Source organism: Melopsittacus undulatus, chromosome 15 (genome assembly GCF_012275295.1).
Source record: "Melopsittacus undulatus isolate bMelUnd1 chromosome 15, bMelUnd1.mat.Z, whole genome shotgun sequence".
Taxonomy (NCBI): Eukaryota; Metazoa; Chordata; class Aves; order Psittaciformes; family Psittaculidae; genus Melopsittacus; species Melopsittacus undulatus.
The window spans coordinates 2591984-2607374 of NC_047541.1; the positions used below are offsets into that span (position 1 = coordinate 2591984).

General features: G+C 49.9%; 1 protein-coding gene across 3 annotated transcripts in view; it reads left to right on the plus strand.

The window, feature by feature from the left end:
• CDON (cell adhesion associated, oncogene regulated) overlaps window positions 1-14645 on the plus strand; it is a 50831-nt gene extending 36186 nt beyond the window's left edge. For all 3 annotated transcript variants that reach the window (XM_031043428.2, XM_034069594.1, XM_031043429.2), the window contains exons 14-20: window positions 1907-2029; window positions 3401-3625; window positions 5033-5307; window positions 7511-7590; window positions 11540-11790; window positions 12306-13180; window positions 14031-14645. In XM_031043428.2, coding sequence (XP_030899288.2) covers window positions 1907-2029; window positions 3401-3625; window positions 5033-5307; window positions 7511-7590; window positions 11540-11790; window positions 12306-12472 — 1121 coding nt within the window. In that variant the 3' untranslated portion in view covers window positions 12473-13180; window positions 14031-14645. The remainder of the gene's footprint in view (window positions 1-1906; window positions 2030-3400; window positions 3626-5032; window positions 5308-7510; window positions 7591-11539; window positions 11791-12305; window positions 13181-14030) is intronic.
• Window positions 14646-15391: the final 746 nt, after the last annotated feature.

The following is a 15391-nucleotide window of genomic DNA, read 5'->3' on the forward strand; positions in this document are numbered from 1 at the left end:
TCTCATTCTGTCCCTGTGACGTTCATTATTTCCCCCCTCATTTATTTCAGTTACAAGAGGAATGAGCCTCGATTTTGACCACGTTCCCCTGCTAGACAATACCCCACATAGTCCTTTGATGCATGACATAACTTTTTGCACACTATAAAGCCATTCAAGAGCCTTAGTCTCAGCTTTAAAGCAGCTCCTGCAGTCTGCACCTTCATCTGCAAATGTATTTGAGCCCGTGCTCCACAGAGCTTGTGTGTTTATAAATGTGCTGCCCTGAGCAGGGAGTTGTTTAAGTGGGCTCCACTGTGCTGTGAAATGAGCTTGTTTCTGCTGCCTTTTTTCCTCTCTCCAAGAGCATGTGCCTGTATTGAACTCTTTGTGGCAGTCTGAAACCATTAGCAGCTGCCAGAGCCTGCAACAGAAACTCAGCCGTGCAAATATTTCAGCTCATTTCTTTACTCTGCTCCCCTAAATTAACTGTTCGGGGGGGGGAAAAAGAGCTATTTTCAATTAAAGTGTGTTTGGAAGCATTTGATGTTGAAATATGTAGAGAAACACATGACTTAAGGTATTTTTGCTATAAATCAACTTGTTCTTAATATTTCCCCCCCCTTCCCCTGTTACCTTTGAATTAATCTGTCTGTCTTTTGACAGGGAATTTTATCTTGAAATGGCTGTGTGAGTTGTGGAAGAAGTGTTGTGATGCCTGTATGAGCTAAGTGCTTGCCTCAGGCTTTCCTCACTGTTTCCTGTTAAGTCTTGTCTTTCGAGACATTCAAAACGCTGCACAAACCTTTTCTTCCCCCCCTTATAAACGCTGCTACAGGCAAAAACATCTTGCACTTAAAACCCAAGCAAAAAGCTCGACTCAGATGCCTCTTTAGGCGGCTTTAAGCAGAATCTGCCCCATCCTGCACTGATGGCCTGAGTTTGGAGGGTCCTGGATATTGAATTTTGAATGGAAATGCAGTCTGATGTCAGTTGTTTAAATGTTTTTCCTTGCTAATGGTGCACGGAGAGGACAGTTAAAGTGCCTGTCCTGATTCCAGCTCCACTAATGGCTTCAAGCGGAAACCTAAAACCTGGTGCAGTAATTACCGAAAGGAATGCTTGGGGGTGGGGGCGACGGGAAAACCAGGAGGAACCTTGGGAAAACGGGGGATTTAGGGAAAGGCCAGTTCCAGCTTCAGCCAGGCTTTGTCCATCTGCACTTGGGGCAGCTGGCATGGAGCTTGCACCCTTCTCAAACCCCCAGACTGAGTTGGGGTCCTCCCAGGCACCCTTTTTGCCTGTGGCTGGGGCCCTAGAATCATGGAATGGTTTGGGTTGGAAGGATCGTCCAAGCTACTGATACTTCTTAATATTAAAGCCCTAAAGCCAGGTTAGAGTTGGGCTTCTCAGTCTGGGGGGGCTCAGCCTGCAGAGGATAAGGATCCAGGGAGACAGAGCAGCTCCAGTGCCTAAAGGGCTACAGGAAACCCGGAGAGGGGCTTGGGACAAGGGATGTAGGGACAGGACAAGGGGAATGGCTTGAACCTGCTAGAGGGGAGGCTGAGCTGAGCTCTTAGGCAGAAGCTGTTCCCTGTGAGGGTGCTGAGGCGCTGGCACAGGGTGCCCAGAGAAGCTGTGGCTGCCCCATCCCTGGCAGTGCTCAAGGCCAGGTTGGACACAGGGGCTTGGAGCAGCTGCTCCAGTGGAAGGGGTCCCTTCCCGTGGCAGGGGTTGGAGCTGGAGGAGCTTTAAGGTCCCTTCCAGCCCAAACCATTCATGGTTCTTATAGAAAAGCCCATAAACTGTTAACAAAGACTTCTGTGCCAGCAGGAAAAGCGACAGTGCCCCATGTTCCAGAGAAGGATGCTGCCTTGTCCTGCCTCCTGCATGCGAGCAGTTGCTTTATTTTTCTTTCCCCCTCTAGGTACAAAGCAATGGCACTTGATCAATCACCTGCAGCCAGAAACATCCTACGACATCAAGATGCAGTGCTACAACGAGGGCGGCGAGAGCGAGTACAGCAACGTGATGATCTGCGAAACCAAAGGTGAGCACCCAGGTAGCATCAGTGGCTGCTTGTAGCATGAAATAGCTGTGCCCGGGGGGGTTATTGCAGTGCAGAAGTCAGCTGCGAGGAAGACTGGAATGCTTTGGAGGATTGTTTTGTCTTCCGAGGCTGGGATTGTTTGGAGCATATGGAAACTGATATGCTGTGCTCCCAAGAGAGGCTCTTAGCCCAGCTCTGCAGCTTTCTCTGGCCTCAGAGATAGTCTTGTTGTTCTGGGCTGTGGGTTTTTCCCTTCTGCTGTGCTGATAGCCTCTTCTTAGGAGACAACCATGCTCTTGAAGATGACAGAATTGATTTGTATGTCTGCTTTATGTCTTGGGGGCTCTGTGACACGTTGTATAAGTGCAGACCGCGGCAGTTGATGGCTCTGTTGGCTGCCTCCATCGCTAATCCTGCGTGCCTCTGGCACAGAGTGTGTACTGTTCTCTGGAAGTGTCAGATATGGCAGTCACATTTATTTTGCAAAGAATTCCTGTCTGCTTTAATCTCTAACCCCAAGTAAGGCTGTAAAGGGAAAATGCAGACAGTAAACTTCAAATGCAGGGCTATGAAAAAGGGTTTGAAACAGGCAGCAAAAAGCCCTCCAGGAGCGGAAGCATCAACACTGAGTGAAGTTTGCAGTGAAGCCTTTGAAAGGAGGGCTGGAGCTGCAGGGCTGAGGCTGTGTGCACAGTCAGTCTTCCTTCTGCAAGGAGCAGCACTTCCTCCCTTCATTGTAAAGGTGAAATCTGTTGGGTTTACTGAGTCTTCCTTAAAAAGCATCTCCCGCAGGCTTGTGGGGATGATGCAGCTTGTCTGCATGGAGGTGTCTTTGACCAGCTGCACTCCCAAGCCAGGCACCTCTTTTAGGAGTTCAGTTGAAATGGATCAGAGCTGTGGTGTGCTGAAAATGAGCCTGCATTTAATTCCTGGGTTAAACTCGGGTCTTGGGTTTGGTGCTTTTCTGCTCAACTCTTGGTACCTTCCATAGGACGGGGTTGAAAATGGGGCTGACAGGGTTCAGCTCAGATAAAAGCAGGTCTCCTGGCAGCAGTTAGGTGATAGAAATGCATGTTGTGGTTTTTCCTGACCTCAGAAGTGGAAAGATTTGCTCTCCTTTGAGCTGGGAGCAGCTCTAGCCCTGCGTAGGTCTTGGTGCTCATTAAAGTTCCGAGTGACCTCAATGCGAGCTGGATAACAACCGTATTCCAAAGCAAATAGTTATTACCCAATGGTAGTTGGCCTTCTCCTCACAGGTTTTAATATTGACTTGGAAGCTTTTGCAGCATTAGGATTCAAACTCTGCAGTAATGAATTGCATGATTAAAACCCACATTCAGTGAACGTACCCATGTCTCTTACTTCACCCAGTGAAACGCACCCCGGGAGCATCCGAATACCCCATGAAAGACCTGAGCACGCCACCAAATCCCCCTGACAGGGTTGGAAGTGGAGCAGGACCTTCCAACGGGCCTGTTCGGAGCAGTGACATGCTCTACTTGATTGTGGGCTGTGTCCTGGGGGTGATGGTCCTTATCCTCATCGTTTTCATTGCCATGTGCCTGTGGAAGAACCGCCAGCAGAACGCCATGCAGAGTGAGTGCTTCTTGCTTTCCTTTCATGAGGAACATAGTGTCAAATGGGTAGCTTCCATGGTTTATGAATGGGAAGCATTTTCCTGTTAGAAGCCAACTGGCATTTCTTTAGAGACTTGTACTTTCTAGGTGTGCCTTAGGTGAAGATGTGGGTATTAAGAGCAGCAGTGTCTCTGTTTCTTTGCCCTGCAGCACTGCTGTACAATTATGCTGCAGCTTCACCCAGAGAGTGGTGTGTGAACTGCCTGGGCAAAGTTTCTTCAGCTTGTCATAGAATCCCAGCCTGGTTTGGGCTGGAAGGGACCTTAAAGCTCATCCAGCTCCAACCCCTGCCACAGACAGGGACCCCTTCCACTGGAGCAGCTGCTCCAAGCCCCTGTGTCCAACCTGGCCTTGAGCACTGCCAGGGATGGAGCAGCCACAGCTTCTCTGGGCACCCTGTGCCAGCGCCTCAGCACCCTCACAGGGAACAGCTTCTGCCTCAGAGCTCAGCTCAGTCTCCCCTGTTCTGGCAGGTTCAAGCCATTCCCCTTGGCCTGTCCCTACAGGCCCTTGTCCCAAGCCCCTCTCCAGGTTTCCTGCAGCCCCTTTAGGCACTGGAGCTGCTCTAAGGTCTCCCCAGAGCCTTCTCTTCAATCAGTTTGTCCCCATAGCAGAGGTGCTCCCGTCCTTCAAGCACCTGCATGGGTCCCTGCTGGCTGCAGTGGCAGAACTTGTGTTTAATCGTAATATGTGGAGTCTAAAACTCCAGATCTCTCCCTCTCTCCTGTATATCTGGAAAGAAAAAGAACTTGCAGCACTTGGAGGATGAGTCTCTTGTTACCTCTTAGCCCCTTGGCAGTAAAATGGAGTTCAATGGCCAGGTCTTTAGGAGAGGTGTTAATAAGGAAAACCTGTCTGTTGGCAAGTGGAAGCCTGGAGCAAATGCACTGGAGCTTTGTGAGGTGCTCCATACCCTCCAAGCTGTCCCATGCTAGCACAGCCTCTTCACCAGTCTTCTCTGTAGCGCAGAACTCAGCCCCACTCAGTCCACAGCCTGTGGTTATTTTTACTCTCTGCCCAAGAGAAGTGAAACAAAACTGCTTGCACTATAAGACAGTGTCTTCAGTGGGCCCAGAGGTATTCTGTGCAAGTCAAAAGGTACCAGAGACTCAGTTATACAGATCAGTCTTAGGATGCTCCTCATAGCGGCTGACGTCAGCCGAGTCCTTTCAGACCAGCATTCCCGATCTGCTCTCCAGGATGTGGCTGTTTTCCATTTCCACATTTGGATGCTAAGCACTTGGATATTAGAGCTAATCTGCAAAAGCTGTAGAAAGAGAAAATCAGTGTCTTTTGTTTCTTAGAAGCACTCGTCTAAGCTCTCATTTGGCAATCAACATGCTTTTGGTGATGATGTCTCCTGCAGAGTATGACCCTCCTGGCTATCTCTATCAAGGGGCAGATATCAACGGGCAGATGATGGAGTACGCAACTTTACCTGGGACAAGCAGAGTCAATGGCAGCATCCATGGAAACTTCATCAGCAATGGTGGCCTCAGCAATGGCTGCCCTCATGTCCACCATAAAGTTGCTAATGGAGTTAATGGGATTGTGAATGGAGGAGCTGGACTGTACCCAGGGCATAGCAACTCCCTGTCCAGGACGCACATGGACTATGAGCATCCCCACCATCTCGTGAACGTAAGCTCTTACACCAGGTGGAAAGCTTGGCATTTACTCAGAGCTCATAGGAGCAGGCTTAATTCGGGTGGGGGAAGTACTCATCCATTGATAACAGGCAGTTCCACTAAATGACTTATCCCAGAGGAAGCAACTGGGCTGATACTCCTGATACAAACATCATGGTTTTCATTTGAGAATATCAGATGACAGCAAGAATTCCACTTACTCTGGGAAATCTGCCTCTGCCCTCCTCCTAACAGCATGTAAGCTCTGAGAATGCCTCAGTCCTGGGCTGGGCTGAGATACTTTGCTTGTACATATGGTATTTCTCAAGCTTCAAGTTAAATAGATTTAATTAGAGCTGCTCATTCTGCAGCTTTATGGCTCACCCGTGCTTTTCCCCCACCTGTTTCAGATCTGTAACTCTCAGCCATGCTATTAATTATGGCAAAGCACGAATGGAGCAGGAGGCTTCAGCAAATCAAATGCCCCATCCATCTTGAAATGCCTTTAATTCCCCCCCTTTCAGTCCCTTATTTGTGCCTGGGACAGGCTCAGTTTTGGAGTTTGAAATTCAAACTAAAATTCAAACCTAATTTAAGCCTCTGATCCAGCCCTTTGTACGCTGTGGAAAAATACTTCATTTGCTGCAATGCGTCCCGTTTCCAAGAGAGAATAATGATTTCATTATTGTCTATGGAAACAGATGGCTTGCATTCAAGCTTGCTAAACTGACTCAAAACTGTGAACATTGCCCAGGAAAACTGAAAGAAAAAGTTCAAAAGTCTGAATAACCCATGCTGTTTCTGGAGGGGGAAAAAATGGGGCTATTGTTTGTGTTAGTAATTGAACACAAGCACTTCATTTTATTGAACAACAAATTAGCACTTGCACAGTAGTTGCCACTTCAGTTAACTCCAGCTTCCAGTCCAGACCAGTTGGTTCTTCACCTGAGCCTGGCTTTGCTCTGCTGGTGCAGCAAAAAGTGCTGCTTTTTGGTTGGTTTCAACACCAAACTGGAGGTTTTGGACCTGTCCAAAAAGACTCCAGAAGTCCCCAGTGCCCCAAGCCCTTAGGAAGGGAGGAAAGTTCCCCCATGAGAACAATCCGGGGCTTGCACTGGTGTTTTGTCCCTCCTATTCTGTGGTTTATGGAGGGGAAGGAAGGAAACAGGCATGTGGTAACACAGGTCTCGGTGCCACGAGATGGGACACGCACGTCTCGTTGACGACCAGGCTGAGTTTTCCTTTCCCCTCCTCCTGTACAGAGTCGGAGTCACGCAATCTCTTCCCATGCAGAAGGACCCGGCCTGGCACACGGGGTGAGGCAGCACAGGAACAGGATGTTCTCATCCTCATTAGGACTCTCTTTATTGTTCCATTGATTGGGCTAAATGAGGAAGAGAGAAACGGGCCAGGATGGCAATCAAGGCTGATTAGGCATTTCCTCAGTGCTCCCTATTGCCCTCAGCGGCCCCAAACCCAAAGGAATAGCCCTGGTTTTGCAGGAATGGGGATTGTTAGGCTTTACCTTCCACTTGAAGCCTCCAAAGCCAGGTGAGCTCTCCCAGCCCAGCTCCTCTCCCAAAACACAGCCAGTATCCCAGCTCCGCAGCGTCCCTAACAATGAGGTATGTGTTAATCTGGGCATTTCGACTCGCTTGTAATGGCCCCTTCAGCCAAAAGCAACACCACAAAATCCCTCTCACCCCGAGTCATTGCTGGCGAAGGCATTACCCCATCTGTGCAAATATTCCATGTTTCAAGAAACTCCACGTCGCGGAGGCAACTGATCTAATCGGAGTAATTGCAGGCAAGTGGGATGGGTTTGGGGTGTGACATCAGCCCTGCACATTTCATCCCCTGTCTCCCCAAATGAGCCCGGCTTGCTAACGAACAGCAAGTTGCTTTCATGTCTGTCATCAGTGGTAAAAATGAATGTATTTACAGTGGGTTGAGTCAATCAAACCTGAACGTATTAAGCTGAAAACAGACCAGGGAAATTACCACATACTTGTCCAAGCTGCAGTTATTGACTTTTCCCTGACACACACACTGGCTTGGTACAATAGCTCAGTGTTGCTGTGCCACCTTACAGCCCCACATCAGAAGATTGATAAGGTGATTAGGGGTTGGAACCCCAAGCTCGCTGCAGCTGAACTGCCTCGTGTGTGTGCACACAGATTGATTTCTGGTTGTTCTTCCTCACTGCCTCCCTGCAGGGCGGTGGGATGTACACAGCAGTGCCGCAGACCGACCCCTCCGAGTGCATCAGCTGCAGGAACTGTCGCAACAATAACAGGTAATGTAAAACTGCCCCCAGAGCAGGGTCTACACAGACAGGAGTCCTTGTAAAGCCAGGGCAGAGGGTCCTGGCTAAGGGGATGGAGGAGCTCAGTGTCACTTGGAGAGCAGCTGGTGACTGTGGGATGGGCTAAAGCAGAGCTCATTTTGCTGGCTGGGATGCAAGGCAGGTTGGGCTTAGACCCTATTTCCTGTGTTTCCTTCAGTTTTGAGATAACAAAATCATTCCATATGGAGTTTGTCAGACAGGATTTAATTGGGCTTTGGTATTTTACGTTTCCTGCTGTTCTCTTCAACACCAACTAACAGAACAGTTGCAGCTTCGCTTTCACAAGGCCCATCTTGGTAAAACATGGGATCTGAGGTCCTTCATGCCTTGAGGAGCAGTTTATCTGGGTGGGATACACTCCTTGCGTGAGGAAAAGCAGATTCTTGTAGAAAATAAAGGAAAATGCAGTTTTACATTGAGGCTGGAGCCTGGTATTTTATTGGGTTTTACAGAATATCATTCCAGGCTTCTGACTAAACCTCTGGTTCTTTTAATGGCTAAAAATAGGCCTGAAATCAGATGTGCTGGGGTGCTCTGGCTGGTAAAGCATGGCTTGTTTTTCAATCCTACTTGGAATTCTCTGTCTCACTCAAGTCATCAGCTGCCTCTAGGTGTCCGTGGGGAGAAGCTGACTTGGAGCTGCTGCTGAAGCAGAAACCACAGTTGCTTTATTTTTATGGGTCTCTTTTAAACAGAACTTACAAGAGGCTTTGAATTCTTCCTCCTTCCATAAGTATAGGAGTGATGCTGAGATGGAGACGGGGAGAGCTGGGCAAAGCAAGCTGGTATTCCTGTACAAGCCAACTGTTTTCAAGGCAGGCTGTGGACCAGCAGTCAGCAAGATATATCATGGCCATCCTTTGGAACATGCTGTGTGTGTTGAGAGCTTACTTTCCACTTTGAAACCTATTTAAACCTTTAATTGCCCTTTCTTTCCCTTCAGAAAGCAGGGATTGTGCGTTCCATCCCCTGCAAAGCTCACTGCTCCTCCCAGGCGGCTCATCAGCAGGGGCTGCGCTTTGAGTTTTCACATCCCTGTTCTATATTTGACTGCTGGATAGGGAAACAAGTTGTCCTTTACAGCTGTCTTGCCCCAGAGGGGACCATTAACCTCCCTTGAGCAGCCGGGACCACTCCATTCCATTCCCTGTGCTGGGGGAATGGAAGGAGGACATGGGAGAGGGGAATAGAGAGGACCAGAAACGTGCCTCAGCATTACACCAGGGAGCAGGATGCATGGCCAGGAGGAGGAGAAAGGCCTAGTGGGTTAAAGCAGTGAAGTCAGTCAGTGGGAATTTGGGGCTGGAATCTTTCCCCTGTCTTTGTTCAGGTAAGAGCTGTCTCCTCTATCCAGCTCCTGCGCAGAGAGGACTTGTGTCCTGTCCCACATGGGAATTATGACCCCTTTTCCCCTAAATCCAAACAATTCCCTCTGCAGAGCAGCCATGTGGAGGCAGAGAAAGGCAGGTCCGAGTGAGAACAGCCCTGGGAGGCTGACAGTCACCAGTCTGTGAGTGTTTTGGGTTGGACATTCCACCTTGGTGCTGCTCCTTCCTCAGTGAGCCTGTTTCCACTGGAGTCGTGGCTGGTTTGGGTTGGATTCAGCAGGCATTTGAATTGTGACCAGGTGCAAATGAATCCTAAAGGCTTGGAGTGTTTGATGCCTGCCTGTTTCCAGCAGCAGCCATCTTCCAGCAGCAGGTTTCATTATTGCAGTGGTGAAATCCCTCGATCTTCACTTTGAATTAGCACTTTCTGCTCTTGTAACTGCTGGTGGAGGTTTGCCAGGGGTAGGAGTTGCTGAAATGTGGATACCTGCTTTGATGCTGTGGACAAAGGGGGGTGAGTGTGGTTTACACTTGTGGCATTCAGATTGAGAACTGATTCTTTCGTTTCTCTGGTGCTTTTGTGCTCACACTTTGCTGGATCCCTGATGGCTGCAGAGGAGTTTGTGCTTGTGCAGGTGTCTCCAAGCACATTTGCTGTATTTGGGCAGAGAGCTGAAATACACATTGCAAGTATAGCAGAATCAGCCTGATTTAAACCCAAAGTATGCTGGGGTGGGGGTTTAAGCTCTACTTTGATAGGATTTCAGCACTGAGAATTGATAGAAAGCTTGTTTTCTGCAGCAGGGGTTTTTATCACTGCTCATGTGTGCTCTGCTCTGCATATAGCGATGGCTGCTTTCCATCCAGATGTGGTTCTTGAAGCTTAAAAAGCCAAACTGCTGTCTCAAAACATCATTCCAGCCCGTGCAGTCATACAAAGAGCTGCCCCAACCTCTGTCTTTAACAAGAAACCCCCATAAACACACAAACCCAAACACTTCAAATGGGGTTTTTGCCCTTGCAATAATAAGTGAGCGCAGTGGAAACCTCTGCGGAAAGAAATGCAAACTAATAAATGGATTTGTTTGAAGACCAGATGTGTTTCATGTGGATTCTGCAGTGGCTTCTGTGGTATTTTGGTACTTGGAATAATGATTTTGGAGGGGGATATGGGAGTGGAAGGACAAAATAGGAGAGAGAAGGTTGAAAATGAAGCTTTGGTTGTGCAGCCTTTGGGAGGGAAGCAGCTCCCAGTGGCTCTTCCCCTTGTCCTGTGTGTTGGCTTTGCCTCTACCAGAAGGGAAACTCGCTCTAGTTTCTCCTCAAGGAAGTTGGTTTGTGGATGTTTTGTTGCTCTTTCAGCTCTGGCAATACTGGTCATGATTTCAGGTGAAAGGATAAACTGAGGCTTGTAGGACAGTCCCTCGAGCGTGATGGTTTTATGGATTGACGTGGCTCTAATGGGATAATAATGGGATAAAAGTGGTTTCTGGAGCTGGGGCAGGACCTTACTGTGATTGCCAAGCTTAACATGTCCTGGTTTTAAATCCATCTGAGCTCAATGCTTGGTGCTGAGTTGTATCCATAGCAGCATATCAAACACTTGAATCCCATTCGGCCTTTGCAGAAGCATTTTGGAGGAGCAGTGGGTTTGAGCACTCTCCCTCTGCGTTTATCCATGAATCCATCTCTGTCCTGCAGAGCATTCTGGGGATGGATTCCCAGAGCTCATGGTCAGATGAACCTTGGGGGTTAATGATGCTGGGTTAGTATAAAACCACACTGGTGTGTGATTCTGGGGATCTCTTTGGTGTGGGAATTGCTGAGGCCACGTTGCTCACAAGGCTCCGAGCACTGGAGGCAGAGGAAAACCCTGCTTGGTGCAGTGGAATGTGTGTATCTCGAGGTCCACCTCCTTTCTGTTTAAAGGTTAAATAGTTTGGCTCTAACAATTGATTTAACAGTTCAACTCCAATTTCACAGCTTTATGCACCTATTACAGGGCCAAAATCTCAGTTACACACGGGGTGTGTGTGTGTGTGGGGGGGCTGTTATATTTACAATACCACATCTATTTTTCTAATGCGCATTCACTCTGATAACACTTGGTATTTATTTTCCAAGGTACTTCAGTTTGCTGGTTGTGTTTCAACCTGAACTCTTTTTCTTGGCACTGAAACCCAGTTTTATGGGGCTGCTTAAAGGGGCTGCAGGAAACCTGGAGAGGGGCTTTGGATAAGGGCCTGTAGGGACAGGACAAAGGGAATGGCTTGAACCTGCCCGAGGGGAGACTGAGCTGAGCTCTTAGGCAGAAGCTGTTCCCTGGGAGGGTGCTGAGGCGCTGGCACAGGGTGCCCAGAGAAGCTGTGGCTGCCCCATCCCTGGCAGTGCTCAAGGCCAGGTTGGACACAGGGGCTTGGAGCAGCTGCTCCATTGGAAGGGGTCCCTGCCCGTGGCAGGGGTTGGAGCTGGATGAGCTTTAAGGTCCCTTCCAACCCAAACCATGGTGATCATGACTCTATACAAGCAGTAGCACTGATAACCCTGGTTTTCCTCTGCCCCATCTGCAGGTGCTTCACCAAAGCCAATGGCACTTTCAGCAGCAGCACACTCCCCGTCGTGCCCATTCGTTACCAGCAGGACGGTCTGGAGATGAAACCTCTCAATCACCATGTCATGGTGGCCATGTGCTTGGCCTCCACCCTCCCCGAGTGCGGTGCCCGGCTGGAGGAGGACAGCAAGGAGAGAGCAGAGCAGCCCTCCCCTCAGCATCCCTGCTGCAGGGACAGCAGCAGCAGACTCTCCCTGGATTGCACAGATGGTAAGGCATTCCTGGGCTTTGAAGTGGGAATATGCTGTAGGACAGCTATAGGGAGCCTAATTTAGTGCAGAAGAGCTGGTAATTAAGGTCTTTTGGAGAAAGATTAAGTGTTCCACCTTTCCCATCACGGAAAATGGGAGGGGTGATGCTCAAGTGCCTGTGGCTGGGGTTGATGTGTCTAAATGGAACTGACTGCCCTGGATAATGAGGCTGTGACTGATTGATGGGAGAATTGAGATGAGCTCTCAGGCACAAGCTCTTCCCTGTGAGGGTGCTGAGGCACTGGCACAGGGTGCCCAGAGAAGCTGTGGCTGCCCCATCCCTGGCAGTGCTCAAGGCCAGGTTGGACACAGGGGCTTGGAGCAGCTGCTCCAGTGGAAGGTGTCCCTGCCTGTGGAGCTGGATGAGCTTTAAGCTCCCTTCCAACCCAAACCATTCCATGATCTGATAATGGAGTTTTCCCCAGTGAGCAGAAATCTGTGACAGCCCCAACCCCTCCTCCTCTTGCTTTGCAGGTGACACCTGCGTGCACTCAGAAACATCGAACCACGTTCTGAGCTGGAGTCCCCTTATCCTGCAGCCTCTTCCCAAGGACTGTAAGGAAAAACCAGGATGGAGTTCCTCTGGAGTCACCTTGAACAGTTCTGGGGACCTCCGGCAGCTCCAGCTGCAGGAAACCTGAGGAAGTGACCATCGCTGTCCCCATTAAGGCCAGGAACTGCAGAGCAGCATCGCTGAAAGGGAGTGATGGGGGATGTTAACTATACCAGAGAGAGTCACTATTTATTTTTTGTAGTAGTGCCATGTGAATGTATCTTGGTTTTACAAAATGGGTGCCTTTTGATATTATTTATGCCTTGAAATCCCTGTTTTCGGGGGGATTTTTGACACTAGCCTGGGTCTGTGTATAAAGAAAGGAATGGTAATAATATAAAGAACAACGATGGGAAACCCAGAGTGTGGCTTCCAGGGGGTGTTCCCAGCATGAGAAGTGATCCCAAGGAGGCTGCCACAGGGATTTAGCCAAGTGGGTCCAAGGCTTCTTCCCTGTACTCAAACCCTCCTTTCCATGGATCCTCATGTGCTCATTGGGAAGAATCCAGTGGATCAGGAAGAACAAATAGGAAAAGTGACCCTTGGCTGCATCCATGGAGGCAGAGCTCACTCTGGTGATGCTCCTGCCTTCTGGAGCCTGGTAACCCTGCTGTTTGCAGGGGTGTGGATGGAACCCAGCCCGTCCCACTGACAAAACCCAGCTCGGCTGCACCTTTAACTCCTTGGATTGAGGGAACAGTGATGGCTCGAACAGGCTCTGCCATGAACGGAGTCGTGTCGGAGCAGCTCCCATCGCGCTGCAAGAGCCCTGCCCGCCCCTCGGATCCAGCATGAGGTAGGTGTTGACACGTTAACTGCAGGGCTTGGGCTGGGTTCTCTTTCCCTTCCCAAATTGAATGAGGGTAAATAAACCAAAGCACAGAGCCCTGGGATGTGGGGCATAAATCACAGTTACAGCCGCCCCGAGGCGACACGTGCAGCCGCCTGTTCCCCACCAGTGTTCCCAGCCCGGGCTGGGAAGGGAGGAAGTGATGCTGGGTTGGCTGGAGCTGTAGAGCCCTCGGGGAGCTGAGGTACAGGTGCAGAGAATGGGGTTTGAGGAGCAATTCCTGCTCCAGGAGGACACTTCTCCAGTCTCTCTGTGGGATTTGGGAGTGTTGAGCTGGGGGTTCTTTTCCTATTGTTGTAGTATTGTTCTAATTAATGGCATAATACGGAATGTGATGGCACTAGAGCTGATGCAGGGCCTGGAGCACAAGTGTGATGGGGAACAGCTGAGGGAGCAGGGGGATACAGTCTGGAGAAGGCTCAGGGGGGACCTTATCACTCCCTACAAGTGCCTGACAGGAGGATGGAGCCAGGAGGGGGTGGGCTCTGCTCCCAAGGAACAAGGGATGAGACAAGAGGAAACAGCCTCAAGCTGCACCAGGGGAGGTTTAGACTGGAGATGAGGAACAAATCCTTCCCCAAAGGGTGCTCAGGCATTGGAACAGGCTGCTCAGAGCAGTGCTGGAGTCACCGTCCCTGGAGGTGTTTAGAGGATGTATAGATGTGACACTCAGGGACATGCTTCAGTGGTGGCCTTGGCAGTGCTGGGTTAATGTTGGACTTGATACTGATCATCCTTTGCAATCTAAACAGTTCCATAATTCTATTTATAAGTGTATTAATCTTCTTGCCTTTAGGGTTGTGCATCCATCCTGATTCCTGCAGGGATGTGGTCCTGTGCCAGCATCCTCAACCTCACACCACAAACCCACAGCCTTTGACTGCCACCTATGCCGGAGCCACCACAAATCCCTGCTTCTCCCACCTCGTTCATCATCTCCTCTCCTCATCCCAGCCTTCTCCATGTGCTCCTCGCTGGATTTCTCCCTTCACAAGATCCTGCTGTGAGGCTTTTCCCTGGCTCCCGACAGAGACTGGCAGGTGAATGGTTGGGATTTAACTCGGGCCACTTTGTTGTCCCCAAACAGTGAGATTTAACCCCATTTAAACGACCTGTCTTCAGTCAGACCCTGCACGTGCGCCCCTTTATCACAGTTACGTTGCATAAAGACACTATATTTTCCCAAGAAGCTGTAATTTGAACTGGAAATGGGACACGTTTTGGAATGATGTCGGTTTTGCGGGAGTTTGGGGTAGGATTTTAAGGGTTTTAGGGTGGTTTGGTAAAGGAAGTGGTGCTGCTTTATGGCCAGAGTGGGGATTGATCCCCCACAGGCACTGAAGTGAGGTTGGTTCCCATCACTTGATACTTCCCAGTGGGTTATTAACCAAATACAGGAGAAATGGCTGGAGATGCTCTGGTTGCTCACACACACCACAGGATATGGGGCAAGGAAAGCTGGGGACCTCTCAGCCCTTTCCTTGGCCCCTGCACCAACACGAGGCACAACCATCATCATTTGCCATCACTCTGTGGCTTGGCCTGAAAAGGGGGAATTTGGGATGAAACAAGGACCCTTCCCCACCCCACCAAAGCTTTGTGGGTGTCTCTGCACCCCCTGAATTCAGCCTGGTCCCAAAGCAGCACTTACCAACACAGCCCTTGGGGGTTTTCCTCTCCAGGGGGTAACAAAGGATTTATTTTAGCTCCAGAAGGATGGAGCCTGAGTGCAGGGACTTGTGCCCTGTTCTCCCCCTTCCAATCCCGCTGCATCCAGGGAGCCATCATCCATGTTCCCGAGCACCTTTTAAATACTCTAAAGCAGCAAAGCCCCTTTGCCAACAGCCCCAAATGTTCTCTGCAGGGGTATTCTTCCAGCTGCTGGGGTTTGACTTCAGCAGTGTCACAGGAGCTGAGGCTTAGGATGTGTCCACCCTTCCCGGATGGAACAGGGCAGGGAATGCTCATGGAATTGCCGTGATGCTGACGTTAACCGGGGGATCCTCGCTGGCATCCACTGATGTTGAGGCTGGCTCTGGAGGTGCTGGGAGAGCCCCCAGTGCCACCAAGTAGGTGCTGGGTCACCAGAGCGGGTGGCTCAGCCCTTGGCTCACCCCATGGGTGCTGTTACCTGCAGCTGCACCTGGGGCTGATGGG